We start from the raw sequence: 20,250 nt of genomic DNA, 5'->3' as shown, positions 1-20,250 counted from the left end.
AAGATCCCACAAATTGCTTCCTCTCCCATGGGAAGGAGCTCCCATGGAGCAGGATTCTTCCTGTCTAGCACACTGGGCTACTTTTAAAGTACCACCCATTGGAGTTCAAATAAACCCATAAAAAGAGAAAGCCCTCATCAGTTTGAACTGTCTGCTATTAGAAAGCAAATCATGGGCTGATTTTGGCACATAAATCATGTGTTGCATGAGGCTTATTTTAAATTACAGTTTCTTACATCACTTTGGCATATATAGTACACTGATTTATGCTTCCTGGACTGGCTTCTTTTTTGCATTAAGTTCCATTTATAATTTCCAAGTAGTGAACATCAAAGTAGATACAGGTTATGTTTATGATTTAGGATGAACAAACAGCAGGCTAGCTCCACACTCAATTACAAATGGATGCACAGAAAGGTGTCTCTGTGAGACTTAGAAGTTAGATGGGAGTCAATTTTAATACTATGCACTGTCACAAAATCCAGTCTCACTACCTGAGGTGAAAACCAAAAGCAGAAATAAGAACAACAAATACCTTTTAAAGCTCTTTTTCTTGTAGCTGTAGAAATACTAATATGCAATATAGAACAATGCATTTTGCCATTCAAATAAGGTAGTAACAGTCAATGGTGATGCTGCAATGTTTCTAGGCAGCTACCACCTTCATTTTTACCTCCAGTCATCCTTTGAGAGATTAGATAAAATATTCATCTCTTCATCATCTTGCAAAAGACGATACGCTGCACTAACATGGTGATTTTCAAGCACAGATCGGTCGTTATATAGAATGGCTGAGTCTGACCTAGCATTTAAAAGAAAACATAGGAAAAGTTATGTTTCTTACTATCTAGAGAGTCTCACATTCAGAAGTTTTCCTTTGATCAGCTACAGAGATTAGCTCCGTAGCGGAGATACGAGCATTTTAAGAGCACTTGTAATACTTTGTCCATTGTTCTTATTCAGTAAAAAAACTAAAGATCAAATTTCACTGCAAAATCTATTTCATCAGCTGAGTCTCACCTAGTCTCTTTGTTACGTACTTTAAAAAAAATGCTGAGAGCTGGGAGACATCTAATTTAGGGTAAGATGCAATGCATCTTAGAAATGCCAAAGTGTGCAGTGTTAGTCAAGCACATCTTAACACATAGACAATTAGATGCCCATTTATCACCAAAACTAGAGACTTCACAATCTTTGCACACTTCTGAATTTTGGTGCCATCTTCATCTTCTCCGTCTCTCTTCCACCAACCCAAAAGCCTTATAGAAGACTGACTTCAAAAAATACTCTGGTCCAGTCTAGCTTGTGATCAGCTAATTACTGTCTAGCAATTTACAAAGCTTTAAAACATTATATCCCTGAACAGGTAACGGTTAACATATCCCCCTGCTGCAGGTGTGGTTTTCGACTAAAGTAAAAATAGTGTGTGTTGTGTTGGTGTTCACTGATGAATACAGATATTGCTGAATTCTTGATGTATGCAATTAACATTTAATTCTTCAAATTCAACAAGGAGAAAAAACTCTTCAATTATAGTATCTCCTCCAAAACTATAGCTTATCAAAATACATCACTCTGTACAGAAATTTGTCTTTGGGAACTTTAGACAGAAATATTTGGGGCCTTCCTTTTTCCTGATTATTAATAAGAAACAATAGTCAGGAAACTAGAATACATGCACTCCACAGTAAATGGCTGAGCAAGAGAAAATTAAATGCAATCTAAGGAAGTGAATGTCCGTTCTGTAACACTTGAAAGAAAAAGCTCCCGCACTTTTCTAGGTGGCTGTGCTGTTACTCTTCGAAGGTTTCCCCCTCTATTTTCCAACCATTCATCATGATTTACCATGGCCTCACCGTGTCTGGATGTGAAAGTTGTTGGTGGTTCCAGTATGTTCATAGTCATGGATGGCAGCTGCGAAGATCATAGCGAAGATCTCCAGCTCAGTCAGCCAGTGCTGAAAAGAGATTACAGACTAATCAGATAAGCTGTCATTTTCCCAGGCTTAAGGCTTTTGTCTTTTAAGGCAAGTTATCCCCTGCTGACAGTCAATGCTGCACATCATTGCCTTTGCTCTGCAGCCTGCCAGCTGTTTTAAAGTAAACTTCTCTGGTTCATACACAAAACCCCAACCAGTGTTTTTCCTGAAGCTTCACCTAAAGAAATATGACTTCAGCAAAATGGTTTCAGGAGCTAATAACGCTTAAGGCAGAGCAAGGGGAAAAATGTGCCCTTCTTAAAGAGCAACGTGTCAGGAAGTGAGAGGGAAATCTCAAGAAAATCAAGGGTCTTCAATTGAACTTGATAATACACGGCAGGTATGTATATACCACCAGAATATGTATTTTCAGCTCAGTTGACATGGGTAGCAGAGCCTCAAATACAAAAGAATGTCACTAATTTCCAGTAACTAAAAATCTCTGTGTCACTGAATCATGAGAACAGGGAACATAACCTCATAAGACGTACATCTTGTTATTTATTTATCATTTATCATCACAGAAACATTCGAGAAAGCCCTGAGGTTTTTTTTTTCCTGATTGCCTATTTGAAGCCTTATTTTTCAATGCTTAAGTTGCTTTTGACTTGGATTTCTAAATGATTCAGATGCTTTTAATAATTTTCCTCTGAGTCAATCAATCATGTCTGGTTTTCCACAGTACACAAGGAGTGCTGTTAACATCAAGTGCCTAGAGACAAAGGTTCTAGGTACTGTAGGTGCTGTAAATACTTGTATGAAGTGCTTAAATGTATTACATTTAGAGAAAACTTCTACGGTAGTGGTTGCAAATATTTTTCCAACAGCTCATTGTCAACCTGCAAACATTTTGACAGACATACATGTACAAACTGACTTTTAATTCAAAGCCCAGTAAAGGCAGTATGGTTTCATAAACCTATTCTAGACATCTACCATAGCTCAGAGGCCACCACTACCCTGTTAACCATGTGCAGGGGAAGCACAGATAACTGTTGGGCTCTGCACACAGTGACCTGTGCAGCTCTCCTCCTGCGTTTCACAGCCATCTCTGCATAACCAATGAAAAATGAAGTAAGTCTCAGTATTAAAGATCTCAGTACGTTAAAGATGCAGTTTGAAAATACTGGCCAGAGATATTTTGCACAATGCCATTGACCATAATCAAGGTAGCTCTTGATTTTTTTTTTTTTTTTTTTGGGGGCGGGGGGTGGGAGGTGAGAGAGAGGAGGGTGGAGAGATCAAGAAATGAGCAGACACAGAAACTAAACTACTTTCTCATTTCTACACAATTGGTCCAGGACAGGAATGGACAGCACTGGTGCTGGAGAAATCTGTGATGTTTCTGTTTCCAAGTGTGACTTGTGAATAAGGAATGCTTTACAGCTGAAAACGAACATGATTTCAACTTTCAAGCAACAACTTCTGGCAACTGCAATGGGAATAAAAGGAACTAGGGTTTCCAGCTTACATGTCTAGATCTGGACTTCAATTCCTCAACCATGTTCTGCCATTTCCCAAAAGGAGAAAGCACAAGTGCTAGAAAAAAATTCTGGTATAAGGTCTCAGGAACAGGCAGAGCAAACCTAGGTTATGCACACAGAACTACTATGGGACAGGCCCAGCTAGTCTAATGCATCCACTTCAGACCTTCCGGGCATCATCTGACAAGTCCCACTCCAATAAGATCTCATAACCCAAATCTTAAAACATCACTAAGGCAATGAGCTCTGTGCTTGAGGTCTCCCACCTCAGCTCTTAAAACATATAACTAACTTGCATATCCTACCAACACATCACTTGTTGAACAAGTTTGGGTAATGTAGGTTTTCAAATAGGGTGTAATACACCTGAGGAGACATATTAAATATCGTAACAGCATTTGAGGAAGACCACTCAGAATACAGACTGAGATTGCAGTTGTGAACTATGGGTAACAAATAAATCAGTATAAGTAGCACAAAGTCAAAATAGGCTTGTAAGTAACATGAGGGAAACAGCAGGTAAGTAATTGGAACCTCTTAGTCCCTTTTTTTCTGCTACAACCTTGCAAGGAAAAGCAAACAAGATGGCAAAGAGCCTATGGAGAATGAATGCAATCTCCAGTAAAGCGGTGATATTACCTTTCAGTAGTCTGTGATGGACTTAGTCTTGGGAACAGAGAGGTAGTTTTAAAGAACAAAGCCATCAAAGACTATTGAGAAAGCAGCAGGACACTGTTGCAGGTGAAAAGAGTGAGGAAGTGTGAATGTTTTTAATTTCTAAAGGGTTGGCAAAAACAATCCAGAACAAAACCTTCAAACTTTCTGTGATGTTAGGGGGCAGGAGACGGCAGGGGAAGAAGGCATGGAAGAACAAGTGTCAGCTTCCAGAGTGGAAACAAAAAAAAACGGTAATGAGGCATGATTGTCTTTCACAAACATACAATAAATATGAAGAATCAGCTAATAAACCAAGTCACTGGCATGTAAACAAAAGGATCGATGTATATAGAAAGAAAAAGGAAGAGGGAAGAGCAGTGTTTCCAAATCTAACAAAACAACTGGATGCATTTCCAAGAAAACTCTATAAAGCAAAGACAGTAATAATTAGCCTGCTTCCTTCCCCAGAGTTTACGGTCTTTTATTCCAAAGCAGTTACCATTTTTAGAGCTTATGATAATCTGTTTATTAATCACAATAGTCTAGAGAAGAGGAGGCCCTCATTTCCCTTTGGTATAAACAGATGTGACAGCAGTCCTGCACTTCTGTAGTTTTACAGGTCTGCTGCCAGAAATATTCTCTTGTCATTCTTGACAGTATCAGAGGAAGAACTCTTAAGCTTTACCATTTGCACCTCATTGTCTGGATTCACAAAGAAATCATATGGTAATTCCTAATAATTACAAAGATTAATCAGAAAACAATACCAAAGAAAATAATAATCACAGCTGAACAATAGAGTTAAATAAAGGAAAGAATGAAATCAGAAAAAGGTGTATCAGCTCTTGGAAGGTCTTCCTACACTTAATGTTTTTATATCAATCCTCTAAGAGACAAACGTCAGAGTAACTCCAAATTCTCTTTCAATCTTATGTCTATAAGAGAAACCAAGATATTCTAGTTCATATGGTAACATATAACAAATTCATTCCAAGATATCATGCTGGTGAAGAAAATAATTGGAAAACTAAAGAGATTTCAGGCACTGAATATAATTAGAGGGAAAGAAGATTCTTTAATTGAAAAGAAAATAGAAGCCTGAAACAACACTGTTGAGAGAGCTTGTAAATAACATAAGGGTGACAAAGGCAAACAAACCATGTAAAGTTAAACCAGACAACAGTTTCTTCCCTTTGAGATTAGAACAAATGCCCAATATACAAACTATTTAATGTGGAAAAAAGTACTTTTTCCACATTGCAAATGACAAGTTAACAAGATAATTGAGAGGTTTTTTTCTATTTTATTGTAGGATTTCTTCCTAAGTCTTTGTCTTCATTTCAGTGAAGAATTAAACCAAAGGCCCCAACACGCCTCCTGAAAACAAAGTCTTGTGTATCCAAGTTCCTTGCATAAATATTGTGAAAGTGATGAACTGAAAAACTATGTACACTACACAGTAAGGATGAGATATTGATGTAAGCGAATTCTGGGAACAGGAAAATGACCCCTACCTTTCTTTACCATGTGTGAACATAACATGCATGTTAGAAGCTAGCCCTGTTATGAGCAGGAGGTTAGGATTGATGACCTCTAGAGCTCATCGACAAACTGCATTACTCTATGCAGATTGAGATGAGTTGTATGCTTCAAGGGAGGTGGGGCAGAAAGTAATAAAAGGGAAAAAAAAAACCAACCCTAAACTTAAAAAAAAGCATTCTAACGGGGGAACCAAAGCCGAAATATCACTGTAGGCATGCAGTGTTGCGAGTCTCTTGATCCTGGTAGAAGAAAAGTGGTTTCTTATTGTGCTACATCAGAGCCTAAACCAAATGCCACATATCATTTGGCTGTGGGAACAATTAGTGCTTGAGATTATTCCTGGGAAACAGCTGACACTTCACTACATCCTCTGGAGTGCAACTCCATCATAACAGTCTGCATGGGATACTTTGTGCATAGCTTGTTAAAGCAGAAATACAAAAGCAAAGGGCTCAGCTCAGGCAAATGAGTCACTGACTTCACTGCCAGCATGTACATATGCTCACAAGCACACACATTCTAGTTGCCCTTTTATAAATGTAAATCTGGAACATGCACATTCTCTGACCTCTGCACATACTTCAGAACATAGTTTCCTCTGAAACAGAGAGGAAAACTACTTCAGAGACATTTTAAAAGAAAGTATTTCAATACTGAAGAGTTCTGATTTGTCACTTCAAACATTAGGCATCACAACAGCAACTGACTTTGAAAGGCGCGTGGGCACAGTTAATTTACTGGACACAGGTAATGCATGAGAGAGCTCAAAAGCCATACGCTAGAGGATGATAGGTTTGTGCACTTGTTGCCAGGTTGAGATGAGGCTGAAACACATTACAGACAGAATTGTAGACAGAGATATTTATCCATTTCTTGGGTGTGTTTCTCAGTCAGACTGGAGCCTGAGATACACACAGCTGTTGCTTTTTGCCCTGATCAGCTTTAGCACTTTGTTTCTGCAATTGTCTTCAAAGTCTACACAACACATTATGGTGCTGCAGTCTGCATGCTGCACAGCAGCCCTGGCTAAATAGTCCCCAGAAACTGTTTGCAAGAGGTGTTTCCACTGAGGTATCACTGGACTATATTTAACGATGCCAATAAGGCATAGAAGTCTGTTAGTGTTTGAGATGACACACATTCAGAGCGATTTTCTTTGAACTGGGTTAACACCTTTCTACCACAGAAACACAGTATATAAAAGCAGAGGAAAAGCAAGTCAAATTTAATCTTATTTACCTTTAACAAAAGGTATTCTACAATCTCAAAGAGTAAACAAGGTAAAAGAAGAGGCTGCACTACTTTGCACTGTCTACATACTGCTGTGAAACTGTGCCAAAGTACAGGACTGAATACACAGGCCTCATAAATATTATTGACATATGGTGAAGAGGCAGGCAAAGTCAGCTCTCACTTCCAGTGTTACCAGTGGGATTATAAAGTCAGAGATCCCCTTGGTATTTCTGCAATATCTTCTCTTCCTTTATTTCCAATATTCAAACCAAGTTTTGTATTCAGGAAGCCACCCAAGAACCAAAGTTATTTCACTCAAATAGTAATTGTCCTGAGTGATTTATTAAATAACTTGACTCAAGAAAAAGTATCCAAGTCTTAAAAAATAGATAACCTAAAACTGTATCCAAGAAAAGATGAAATAATGCAATCTGATGAAAAAGGAAGGAAGGAGGACTATACCCCTATAAGCCACAGGTAAGCTCTGCTTTTCCACTTCTCATGAAGGGAGGCCATCTCCTATGCCCTAAGCTCTGGGGAAGGGGTGAGAAGAGGGGCTGCCATCTTCTGCCTGGAGCCCCAGACCACCAGGAGGAGTCCCTTGGAGCCCACTGGACATCACTGGAGAACACCAGAGACCATCAAGACTGCCAGATACCGCCAGAGCCTGTTGGACTACCGTGGAGCACCACCAAGGTTATTGAGGTTATTGACACTGTCCTGTGTGACATCCTTCTCTCTAAACTGGAGAGACATGGGTTTGATGGATGGACCTCTTGGTGGATAAGGAATTGGCTGGATGGTTGCACTCAGAGAGTGGTGGTCAATGGCTCAATGTCCAAGTGGAAACCGGTGACAAGTGGTGTTGATTAGGGGTCCATGTTGGGCCCAGCCCTGTTTAACACCTTTGTCAGTGACACAGACAGTGGTTCAGAGTGCACGCACAGCAAGTTTGCTGATGACACCATGTGGTGCTATTGACACTCTGGAGGGAAGGGATGCCATCCAGAGGGACCTTGACAGGCTGGAGAGGTGGGCCTGTGCCAACCTCATGAAGTTCAACCAGGCCAAATGCAAGGTCCTGTACCTGGGTCGTGGCAATCCCAGGCACAAATATAGGCTGGGCAGAGAATGGATCGAGACCAGCCATGTGGTGAAGACCATGTGATGGTGGACGAGAAGCTCAACATGAGCAGGCAATGTGCCCTTGCGGCCCAGAAGGCCAACCACATCCTGGGCTGCATCAAGAGGAGTGTGGCCAGCAGGTTGAAGGAGGTGATTCTCCCCCTCTACTCTGCCCTGGTGAGACCCCAACTGGAGTACTGTGTCCAGTTCTGGAGCCCCCAACACAAGAAGGACATGGACCAGTTGGAGAAGGTCCAGAGGAGGGCCACAAAGATGATCAGAGGGCTGGAGCACCTCTCCTATGAGGACAGGCTGAGAGAGTTGGGGCTGTTCAGCCTGGAGAAGAGGAGTCTCCGGGGAGACCTTAGGTAGTCTCCCACTATCTAAAGGGTGCTTATAAGAAAGATGGGGACAAACTTTTTAGCAGAGTTTGCAGTGACAGGACAAGGTGTAATGGTTTTAAACTAAAAAAAATGGTAGATTTACAGTAGATGTAATGAATAATTTTTTTACAATGAGGGTGGTAAAGCACTGGAACAGGTTGCCCAGAGAGGTGGCGGATGCCCAATCCCTGGAAACATTCAAGGCCAGGTTGGATGAGGCGCTGAGCAACTGAATCTAGTTGATGATGTCCCTGCTCCTTGCACGTGGGGTGGACTAGATGATCTTTAAAGGTCTCTTCAAACCCAGACTATTCTTTGATTTTATGATCTGTATTAGTTGCAAATTTGACCTAACTGCTGTTTACTTCAGACATAATCACGAGCAACTGATAAAACTTCAATCAGAATTGGGCAGTCTGGATCAGGTCTTAAGACAGGCAAGGCCTGATTCCTTCCAAATACGTCTTTAGCAAACCTTGCAATTTGCAGGTGTAGTGTACATTCAATATAGGAGACTTGGGACGCGTTTACAGGAGGCACTGGAGCATGTTACTCCTCAGGGAAAAGCATCCAGGTCTGGCCTCAGAATTGAAGGCAACAATTCTGCAGCAATCAAGGGACTGCAGAAAGGCAGACTGTATGCACAGAAGGTCATTCCCGAAAATAAGCAGCTCTGCAGTTGTTGAATTGGCTTGAACGTCATAGCAGGAGCTGCACAATGTCTTGTTGGCTTGCACCTCTCTCTCCTGTGCTCCATCACACACTACACACTGGCAGCAGGCAGCATTTTTTCACATTTCTCACTGAGCCGTGCAGAAAAAGACATCATCAATATACAGTGAGAGACACAAGTATTGCCATGAGTGATGCTAACTGCCAACTTTGATGGTGATTTCATAGAGCCCATCTAAGGTACTCACGGCATTGGAAACCGTGTTGGAATTTGACTGGGCTGAGTAACATGAAACCACGGGTTTCCCTCATCCTTTTCTTCAATAGTTCCCAGTTATGGAGCTTGGAACAATAAGGAGCATTCAAGAACCCATGAGCTGCAGTAAGAGCCTCAACCTCTGCTCATGTGGGTTTACGCATGTGCTTTGCACTGCAAAGACTCCCTACGCCTGGAAGTGCTTACCTTGGCTGCTTCTGCATACTTGTCAGTGAAAGGACCTCAGTAAAATGAGCACAACAGCACAGAATTGCAGGTATTCAAATACTAGCCATAAAGAGAGCAACCAGTAAACAACCATAGTGTAACAAGAGAGAACAGTGCAAAACGTTGAACAGACGTTCAACTCCCTTTCACTGATACCTTTGCCTCTACCCTTCTGCCAATGCAAAGGCCAAGGATAAATCAGATACTGGGAAAAGAGCTGCCACATAGGACCAGACTAGAAGTCATTTTGTTCCCTTTTCTGTCTGTGCCAGTAACCAGAGCAAGAAGAGGAAAATAATGAGATACATATGTATCCTGTACCCACTGAGCCTTCCCTAATTCTCCCCACTGAGTGGGCCAGCAACTTTCTGAATCCAAACTGCAATGGGTGATCACCACTCTGGAATCTGGCTGCCTTCAATTTCTCTAGTCCATCTTCAAACATATTTCTGTTGTTTGTATTGACACCCACTGTGGGAATATATTTTGTGTGAAGTATTTTTGTTTAAGCCTTCTATCCATTCCTATCATTGCTGTCAGACTTCAGCAGTCTGTAGGTTTCTGTGTAAGCCAGCTCAGCTGGTTTTGCTCTGGAGACTGGAAGGAGATCAGCACCTCCAGACCACGTCTCTTGTCATCCTCAGGTAAGTGGAACGAATTGACTTTGGAGGTACTGCTTTGCTCCTGTAATAAGACGAAAGCTTAGACAATTTGCTTCTTCACATTAGCTGAAATTAATTTCAACAAAAGTAAGTTTGCAGAATCACTCAGGAGATCTGTGGTAGAGCAAAAAACTGAGCTTGGGTTTCTCATTCATTCTTTTTTAGATCACTGTTAAGAGTTATCCATATCTTCACCTATGTTTTATTTCTAAATAATCCTAAATCTCTACTTTCATTAGCACAGCCATATCATATTAAGCTTGTCTACAGTGTAAATGGGTTCTGCTGTGGATAATCATAATCTCTTTAACGAGCCAAAACTGTTGTAATCTCATTATGTGTCCATGATGCCAACTCCCATACTTACCACTATGCCTGTCTTGAAAAGGAGGTAATGGACCGTCTGTGTCACATCTGCAGCATGCATTAGGTTGTGATAAGGATTTTTGTGTTTACTGTAGCCAACCTCCAGAGCTTCCACAAAAGACACCAGGGCAGAAATGGGGATCTGAGGAAAACAGCACAGAATTAAAACCAAAATAATCACCTTTAATGGCCAGCATTTGGACGGGAACATTTTTATAAGAGGCCCCAAAGAGCAAGTTGTACTTCACAAATAAATAACACTTTAAACCATCTGAAAGAGGCACCCAAGAGAGAGAGTGAATCTCAGTTACTCCCTCAAACTGGCTTTCCCATCCCTAACTACATTTTGGATGAATCATTCCTACACACAAACACACACCAGTAAGTATACTACAAAATGCAGTCTGGAAGACACATGCAGTATGAAAAGCAACAGAGAGCACTTGATTGACTGCCCCTGAATACGTATTTCTAATTAGGCCACAAATGGGTCTCTGTTCCCCTCACAACACAACGAAATATATCTCTGCTTAACTACTCACATTCAAGATTTTCCAATGAAACTCACCATATAGCAAGTCTGAGACACTCTACTAAGAGAAGTATCATTTATCAGACCTCTGGCTTTTCATGGCAAAATCTAGTTTGCCCATCCTATGGGCTTGCCACGCTTGTCTGACTCCAACAGTGGAACCACACACACTCGAGCAAATGCAATTCAGGAGATTTCTAGACAGGAAATTAGGCAGGTGGTGTCAGCTGCCAACATATGCAACTGGCAACACTGGTTCTCCAGTTTCATCTGCTCAAACAGCAAATACCCTAAATGCTCATATTTCCATAGTTAGAGGATCACTGTCGTTCTCTTCTTGGGTATGTATCGACACGGATGAAGTTCTGACCAGTTCTTCAAACATTTCTCATCAGGCACAGACAGTTCCTGAAGAAGTACAGCAGCCAGAGATCCGTATACCCTTTCCAGCCAAAGCGAGTGGGGACCCCCATGGAGTGGAACTGCCAATGGAGGAAGGGAGTATTTGGGTGGGGAGAATGGTCAGAACCTGAGAGCAATGTTTCTGCCAAACAAATTTAAGTTTGTTCAAAGCTGAAGGAAAAGATACATAGCACTTGGATCAGCAAACCTCTGTAATAATCATAGAATAGTTGGGGGTCAAGGTAACATTTAAAGGTCATCTAGTCCAACCCCTCTGCAATAAGCAGGGACATCTTCCACTAGATCAGGTTGCTCAGAGTCTCTTCCAACCATTTCCAGGGATGGGGCATCTACCACCTCTCTGGGCAACCTGTTCCAGTGCTTCATCGCCCTCATCATAAAAAATTTCTTCCTTATATCTAGTCTAAATCTACACTCTTCCACTTTAAAGTCACTACACCACTTGTCCTATCACAATACACCCTTCTAAAAACTCCTTCCTCAGCTTTCTAGTAGGCCCCCTTTAGGTACAAGAAGTCTACTATAAGCTCGCCCCAGAGCCTCCTCTTTTCCAGGCTGAACAACTCTTTCAGAATTTCTTCACAGAAGAGGTGTTCCATCCCTGTGGTAATTTTTGTGGCCCTCCTCTGGACCTGCTCCAACAGGTCCATGTCTTTCCCGTACTGAGGATCTCAGACTTGTATGCAATACACCATGTAGAGTCTCACCAGAGTGGAATAGAGGGGCAGAATCACCTCCCTTGACCTGCTGGCCACACTTCTTTTGATGAATCTGAATTTTAATTCAAGCTCTCCTTCTTTGCCTGCATGCTATGAATCTCAGGAGAATGACATCATCATTCCCACAGGATCAAATGTAATATTTCCCACAAATTTAATGGGGAAGTCTGTTTGGAACACCACCTACTTCATGGTGTCGCATTGCAATTAAAGCTACTACTTAAATAACATTTGGTCTTGCTTACCGGGGAAAGCGTAGTGTCCACAAAGCCTTCAAACAGCACTAAAATTGCATTTTGAATGGGACAAAGCAGGATGAGAGGGAAGTTGAACAAAATCCTACATCGAAGAAGAAACCCATCTTCTAACTACTGACCTTGAAACGGTTGATCAGATCATAGCGTGTGAGAAGTTCATAGAAAATGAATTTCAGTGCATGATCCCCGCTGGCATCGTTTAGTGCAAATACATCAAAGGACCACTTGTCTACATTCTGCAAGAGTGGGTAGAAAAGGCAGTTAGTACGGTCATCCTTTTTACAATGATAGTTCTATTTCTATCACTTTACGTTTACAAATGGAGAATTAGAGTAGTAATGTAAGGGTATAGCTTTTTTTTTAACTTGTTCAATTCCATTGAAACAACGCAAAATCTAATTTACTCATCAGTATTATATGACTCGTGTTTAAGAAGCTTCCATTATGAACACGTGTACTGTTTTTTTTTCTAAACATGGCAATTCTCCGCACCAGAATTTAGTCAGCAAAGGTTGAATCCAAAAAGATACAAATCTTGGTTTGCTTTAGCACCTGAAACACTGGGATGGCCCTCTTGTGGTTGATTTTACCCTTCTCTGTCCCCTACCCACATGCTATGTCTATGAAAAATATTAACCTTGAAGGAAACAGGAATAATGAAAATATGCTTTTAAATGATATTAAAGCCTCTGAATTTTGCTGTGCCTAAGAAGTTCTTATGACTTTGTATGTTGAGCAAAGCACTCCAACGCCCTACTAACACTTAAAATAGAATAAGGTGTTATGTTTTTTGCAGTAGAAAATACACAGGCACCTGTGGTCATATTTTACTACTTATTATTCAATCAACCAAAAGAATAACTAACTAGAAGAACTAACCTGCTAAACTCAAAGAGCAACTTAGTTCCTTTTGATTTTAATATTATTCCTGAATTGCGATTATTGCAGCTTGAATTGCCCAAAGACAGCATGACCATAATTTTCCTTATTTTTATTTAAAGTGAGTCCACTGGGGCTTTCAGAAAACTACAGAGCAGAAGAAAGTCACAGTAATGTTACATTAAGTGCTAAAAATTATACAAAACCCAACCTTTATAACAGAAGAGTAAATATATAATTCCAGTCGGGAAAGTTCCAGTCAGCTGTAAACGATATACTAATGCTGCAGGGTGGTCAGTCAAGAGACTGAGGAGGGAAAGTTCACTTCCCAGCTCATAAAGCTCAAGGTATAAACCTTGCAGAAGGTTGAGTTCAAATCTCAACTCTTAGGGAAGGCCGTGGGAGCTGACAGCACTCATTATCTAGGAGCAAGATAAAGCTCCTTGATCTAAGAATTGGATGTTCCTGAAACTCTATGAACCTTTCTGTCCTCCTAGCAACAAAGAAGAAAGGTGCGGAAGGAGTTATAGCTAGAAGAATGATATACAGATCAACCATGCAGCCGCATCTGGCATAGGATCAGCTGTCAATCTCTCTTGCCTGCTGATGCACTTTGATGCACTTCCCACAGGGATTTATCCAAATGACTCTCCTTAAACCACATATTAAAGATTGACATCTGTACATTGAAGTTGCCCTCCACTTTCAAACTCTTTTGCAGGTTACCTCCCAGTTCCTTGTGGCACTTTCACCAAAAAAGAAAGATTACTACACTTCACACACACATGTGCACAGCTGCTCTCAGTGCAAGAAACATGGGTTGGCTAGACATAATGTCAAGTACTGTTAAGGATTACAGTTCATCTAAAAATCTGCCATCTTTTTTAGCAATACTAAAAATGTTAAATTACAATTATCTACTGAGCTCTTAAAGCCCAATACACTTTTGTTGTTTGTGGCCACAGTCACGTTCCAGGTAAGGACTTGACTTCAAGTCAAATGCAAAGGACAGTGACCTTTAACCACCTTGTGGTCGGTCACCCATATACCAGGATAGCTACAGGATTTCTTATGTTCTGAACACACCAGCTTATTTTGGTAGCGGCACTCTCCAGCATGGGCTGATTCTAACAATCTTGCTACTTGCATAGTGTTGATTACACAGAGATGAGTATGCCTCTTGTGGAAGTACAGTCCACAGAGGGGCTAATTAGTGAGTGAATATCAAGGACACTGAAGATTCAGCTCTGCTTTCACTTATCCCACTAAATCACTTGCTTTTACGAGCTGTGTGGAGCCCACACATTGAAGGTAGGGTCAAGCTTCTCCAGAGACGATTTGTGGCCCAAGTCACAGAAGAGCAATCATAAATTGCAGCTTTCCAACACTTTCAGTAGGTGTTGGAGAGGAAAAACAACCAAGAGAGGAAAAAGTTCCACCAAGAAAACATGTTTTGAAGCTCTTGAATAAACTTAGAAAATTGGCAAGAAAAATAATGCTCAAAGCATCCACTGAGACAATTTTAAGTATTTCCCAAGTTTTGAGTGTATTTATTTTGTAATCACTTATCACAGTCATGAAGCAAATTAATTTAACACTTGCATGTATATAATAATTTACTTTGGGGTTCTATGGTATTGAAAATAACGTCTCAACTATGCTGAAATTTAATTAACTGTAAGACAATCTTATCTTGTAGAAATAAAAGTTTTGTTCCTTTATATATTTTTCCTGAACTTAATGTTGTCCTTTTGCAGCAGATAAAATTTATGAAATTGTGATGTTGCAGAATTTATTCTTTTCCATGAAATAACGGTTAACCACATAGACGCTAAGTTTCACAGTAGAGCTATTTAGATTTTACTGAGGGAGAAATCCTCAAGTCAGTAGAAGTTTGATACTGAAAATAATGACAGCAGCATTTTACCCTGAATAACTAGGGGGAAAAATCCTATTAGCAGAAGCATGAAAGTGTCACAGATGGCTTAGAGGCTTGCAGCAACACCAGTTATGCTTTAAAAATTAGTTGATTTTATGACCTTAAAAAAGAAAATTAACACAGAAGTGACCCCTGTTTTGGGGAGAGTACTAAAGGGAGGCAGAACTTCATGTGTGTCTTGTATTCAAGGAAAAAAACTGTTTCTTCTCCCTAAGGAGAGCAGGAGAAGTGAGGTATGAGAAACCTTCTGTGCTATACATGTCTCTAGGTCACTGGCCCTGTAGCCTCAGCTGAAGTGTTACAAGCTGCTCTAATGCCACATTTCCCCACTGTGGTGTAACTGCAAATAGATCCAAGGTGTCTTACTTATCAATCCTGTGTCCTTATTACTTGGCCATTACTCCACTGTTTGGGGGAACTTGATTTGTTTTATAAGCCACCAAGCAGATTCAGGGATAGACATTATTCTGCTCAACATTACTGGAAGACCTGACAATTTCATAGCCACAGACAAGCAGAAGTCTATCCTGCAGACATTGTAAGTGACTACAGGTTCTGTGTTCATTACCTACATATTAGCTAGCCCAGAAAACATTGCCATGACAGCATGGACATCAGAAAAGGCTGAAAAAAAAATCACTTCTAAAGCAGGTAACTACATCAGCAGCATTAACTTCACAGTTAATGTGAAGTTCTGTCTCTAGCACTACACTGCTGAACAGTAGAACACCACAACTTACTGGGTAATTTAATATACTTATTCAAACATGTCTGTATGAGTGGTATGTATGGCCACTATTCAAATGAGAGACAAGGCTGATCATCCTTTTTGTGGCAAAAGGCCTTACATCATCACACTCATGTCACGCAGAAAGGCAACAGGCTACCGCAGTAGAAAAATCAATATCCAATACATACATACAGAGAGAGAGATGCTGTGCAATCAATTTTTAAAAATCGCCTATCTTCTCATCCACTGAAGAAGTGAGAGAGATAACACACCTAGGACTTGCACTGCTATCACTCCATCTGCATTTTTTGCAGAAGCAGCAGTATTCATTGTTTTGTTAAAACCAACCTCATGTTGCCAAACTGATTCCACAACTTTGGGTTACTCAGTGCAGATGTCCTGCTGGTCATGGCAGCAAAAAGGAGAGCACATAGTTCAAAAATAAGCTAGTTCTGACTCCATGTCATCTCAATCCTTGTCCTTATTAGCATGACTCTGAGGGGAATGTTGATTATGACAACCCAGAACAGCTGAAGAGATGTGTGTGGTACACTCCTACACCCTTTGCATGCTTAAACCATCAGCTCACTTTACAGAGCACACCAAGTAGTTGGGTAGTTGTAACTTTTTTGTACTTGGCTTTACTGGACTGAACCAAGTAATAAAATGCACCATTCTCCATCAAGGAGATGTGACTGAGAACTTTAAGATGAAGTATTAGTTCAAAGACAGAAGACTTCTTCAAAACAAGTAACAGCCATTTCAATCACATCCACTACCAAGGTCATCCAGGCAAAGACATGCTCTCAAAATAGTTTTGGAAAAAAATACATCCTAGAGTGCACAGTGGTCAAGTGGGCACTATTTCACCCTGAGCAAAATTAATCAATGCCTTTGTTGTTATCAATGTCTTTTCATGTACTCTAGCATCATCAGTTCTCTTAATGACCCTTAATCATTTAAAAACATACAAAGAGTAGAGGGATTCTGCAAGGTTGAAGTCAATTGAGAGTAGATGATGGATCTTGGATTGTCTTGTTACTACTGAGGAACTCAGGAGAAGAGGTATCATTATAGATATAATAAGCTCAATAATAAGTTCCCTCATAAGCTGGCTATGGGGTGTAGTTCTAAAAGAACAAAGACTTTAGATCCTATTTGAAGAAGGGAAGCTAACACTTGCCAACCCGCAGCTGGAAAAAGGTGTGGACGGATGCTTTGATTCTGTACTTGAAAAGCATGTTTGTTCATTCTTCTTGCATTCAATGGATTTTCTACAATCGCTCCACATCTTTTGATGAGTTGTACTATCCAAACCAAAAAGGATTCAGTACTCTAACTCTACATCTTTCCAGTGTGGAGCAGAGCAGAAAGATTGCTTCATGAGCTTCACATGTAATCTCCCTGTGTATTGCCCCTATGCTTTTTCACCATTGCATGGCATGGTTGAACCACATGCAACATGTAATCTGCAAAGTTGCTGTGTAGGTAGTTGGTTGCTAACTTGTGTTTTCAGTTGTGATAATTCCTGCCTAAGTCAAGAACTTTGCAACTATCCCATGGATTGAACCTTTTTTTTTCCCCAGACTACTCTGACTAATCAGTTTTCCTCTGAAACCTCAAAATTCATAAAAAGGCCGTTATTCCTAAACTGACTGTCACCTTGAAGACCTGAAGCTAGGCCGTGCAAGAAATTCCCTTCTCTCACAGCAACTGATCCTTTTCCTTCTCCACCTCTCTCCATCTATGTTTTCTTTCTTTCCTGTGGGAGGTCGTGATTGGTTCCAGCATGTTACTAAGCCCTCAGTTTAATCATCGTACTCTAGAACAGAGTTGTAACCTTCACAACCCGAAAATGGCCACAGACTTGAACTCTATTCTTTCCTTTATTGAAAGGTTATTCCCTTAGGCCAGTGCATGATTAATGTATGTGAACTAAACTAAATGCTGGAGAGAAAGAAAGGGCAAGTACTAAGACCTCCTTACCAAGTCAAATATTACAGTGTTATCTTGATGCTTTGTACAGAACCCTCCCCCAACACATTTTTATTTGGATTACCTTTAGTACTCCAATTACAGCTGGTGGGTAGCTCAAACCGACCATATTTGAAGTCCGTCTGTACATTCTACCAAGATAAAATAGACAAAGCAACACATAAACAGAATTAAACAAACCAAATCAAACAAAAACCATAAAGCAACAGATCATTACAGGAAACCTTATTTAGCCCAGGAAACCCTAACTGCAATTTGGATTTTTCTTCCTTCTTGTTCCTAACATGCATAATATTCTCTATACCATTCTTATGGTATACCCTAGCTTAAGACTATACACTCCCTTCTTGTTGTAGCTTGGTTACCTGGCAGGACATCACAGAGTATCTGCCAATATCAGGTCTTCATCAGAGGGAAAGGCTACACTCAAATAAACAAAATGTTCCCCATTTTCCACTGCAGATGACTTTACTACTCTTCCAGTTCCCTCAGTCCTTGCTGGTCCACTTGCAAGCTAATTCTGAACCTACTGCAGGAATCATTTGTTGTCTGCAATGAATCGACTCCAGTTCAGTACAGCTGCTACTTTTGTCTGCATTTTTTTTTACGGTACGTATGAAATCTTTTAGCTGTTCACCACGAGCATGTGTTTGAGGAGGAGAGAGAGTAAGGCGGTAATCAACATCTCCAACTGTACTAAACAAAGCACTTCAGTGTGTAGCAGATTTTAAACTTGTTTTCAGGCCACACCGTGTTTAACAGGCTTGGTGAATGAAGAAACACTGTCATAGCTAAACTGCCCTTCCGCAGGTCACCCTTTTTTCCACTTATGCAATGTAGGACTAAAAGGAGATAATGGAAAGCACCCTTCTACCATCTGAAATGATCCTGTCTGAAGTCTTCCTTCATTTCTATTTTTCTTTGTCATGTTCTGCACTCAGAGCTGAAAAAGTCAGCCCTCTTTGGAGAATTAAATTCACCCATTCCCTAAATGACAGAATTTCTTACGCCCTCCTTCCTCCAGTCAGAAGCCCCATAGCCTTCTCTTAAGTGGCAATTCAGGCAGAGTCCCTCCCTTAGCTCACAAGAGCCACAACCCTCCTCTGGTGCTATATTATGTCTGAACACTTCCTCATTTAGGCCACAGTGATTCAGATCAGCTGGAAAATGGCCTCCTGCATCCAGCTCTCTACAGTTCATTTACTTCCTTGTTGAGCAAGTCCCCCACTGAGAGTGAGGGTTAATTCACAAACAGCCTGTCAAACCTAGAAGAAATCTGTTCCAAGGAGAAATGACAGGTTTAGTCTTATCACAATTTGCTGCCACTCATAACACGTGTACAGTAACTTTGGTACACAAATTAAAAAATCAGCTATAGACATGCCAGAGGCGGCTCCTGTATGTCTATGTGGCTTGTGGTCCATGGTCTGATAGGCCCAGCATCCTGCACAGAGGGCTGGTAGGCTGTCACTGCAATTCTGACGAACAGTGACAGGCACCCTGCTCTTCCATTCCTGACTTGAGTTTTGCTGTAGAGACCTGTGACTTGCTCTCTTTCACACTGCCTAAAGTCTGCTGACAGTTTCACATGCACCAGCACTCCTTCTAACATGAAGGAAGAATGTCAGCGAAGAGTGGTTACTTGATAAGAAATGGTAAGATTGGAAATGAGTCCAAATTTAAATGACTAAATGTTTTAAAGGGTTCAGAAAGTGAAATTAGTTTTACTAGTAGGTTCTGATGCAAATCACAACAGAGAAGGCTGAGAGGACTCAATGGGTTTTTTGAAATCCTCTCTGAGCTCCAAAGTTTTCACATCAGTCTTGGTCTACAGTTCATTCCAGTAATACAGGATTTTCTTCTGTTTCTTAGCAGTTCCTCATAAGAAACACTAGACCACAGAGGTAAACAAATGCAAGGGAGGGCTTGGTCTGGGCTGATAGAATTTTAAAAGCTGTCACTCTTGACCTAGGTATACACAGAGGTGCATATTCTCTGTCAAAATAATTCCAACTGTGCTATTACATCTGTATTATGCTAAGAACAGATCAGTAGGTACTGTTTCAGGTTGCAATCTATTACTTAATCCTAAGTTTTGAGGTGCTATCCAGATCTGTGTAGAAACATCATTAGAAGCATATTAAAGTATTCTTCATTCAATAAAGTCATCTCCTAGCTCTCTGAGGCCTT

The 20,250-nt window shown here is 40.6% G+C and overlaps 1 protein-coding gene across 6 annotated transcripts in view; it reads right to left on the bottom strand.

Annotated features, from left to right (window-relative positions):
• The window catches only part of PDE1C (phosphodiesterase 1C), a 215,521-nt gene that overhangs the window by 60,446 nt on the left and 134,825 nt on the right, over positions 1–20,250 (bottom strand). For all 6 annotated transcript variants that reach the window (XM_086743003.1, XM_086743002.1, XM_086743004.1 and 3 more), the window contains 5 exons: positions 18,125–18,191; positions 12,637–12,753; positions 10,588–10,728; positions 1,857–1,957; positions 674–802 (listed from right to left, as the gene is read on the bottom strand). In XM_086743003.1, coding sequence (XP_086599129.1) covers positions 674–802; positions 1,857–1,957; positions 10,588–10,728; positions 12,637–12,753; positions 18,125–18,191 — 555 coding nt within the window. The remainder of the gene's footprint in view (positions 1–673; positions 803–1,856; positions 1,958–10,587; positions 10,729–12,636; positions 12,754–18,124; positions 18,192–20,250) is intronic.

The sequence above is a fragment of the Chlamydotis macqueenii genome, chromosome 2, assembly GCF_036417535.1.
Source record: "Chlamydotis macqueenii isolate bChlMac1 chromosome 2, bChlMac1.mat, whole genome shotgun sequence".
Taxonomy (NCBI): domain Eukaryota; kingdom Metazoa; phylum Chordata; class Aves; order Otidiformes; family Otididae; genus Chlamydotis; species Chlamydotis macqueenii.
The sequence above is the reverse complement of the archived record's forward strand: the minus strand, read 5'-3'. Positions and strand labels throughout refer to the sequence as shown.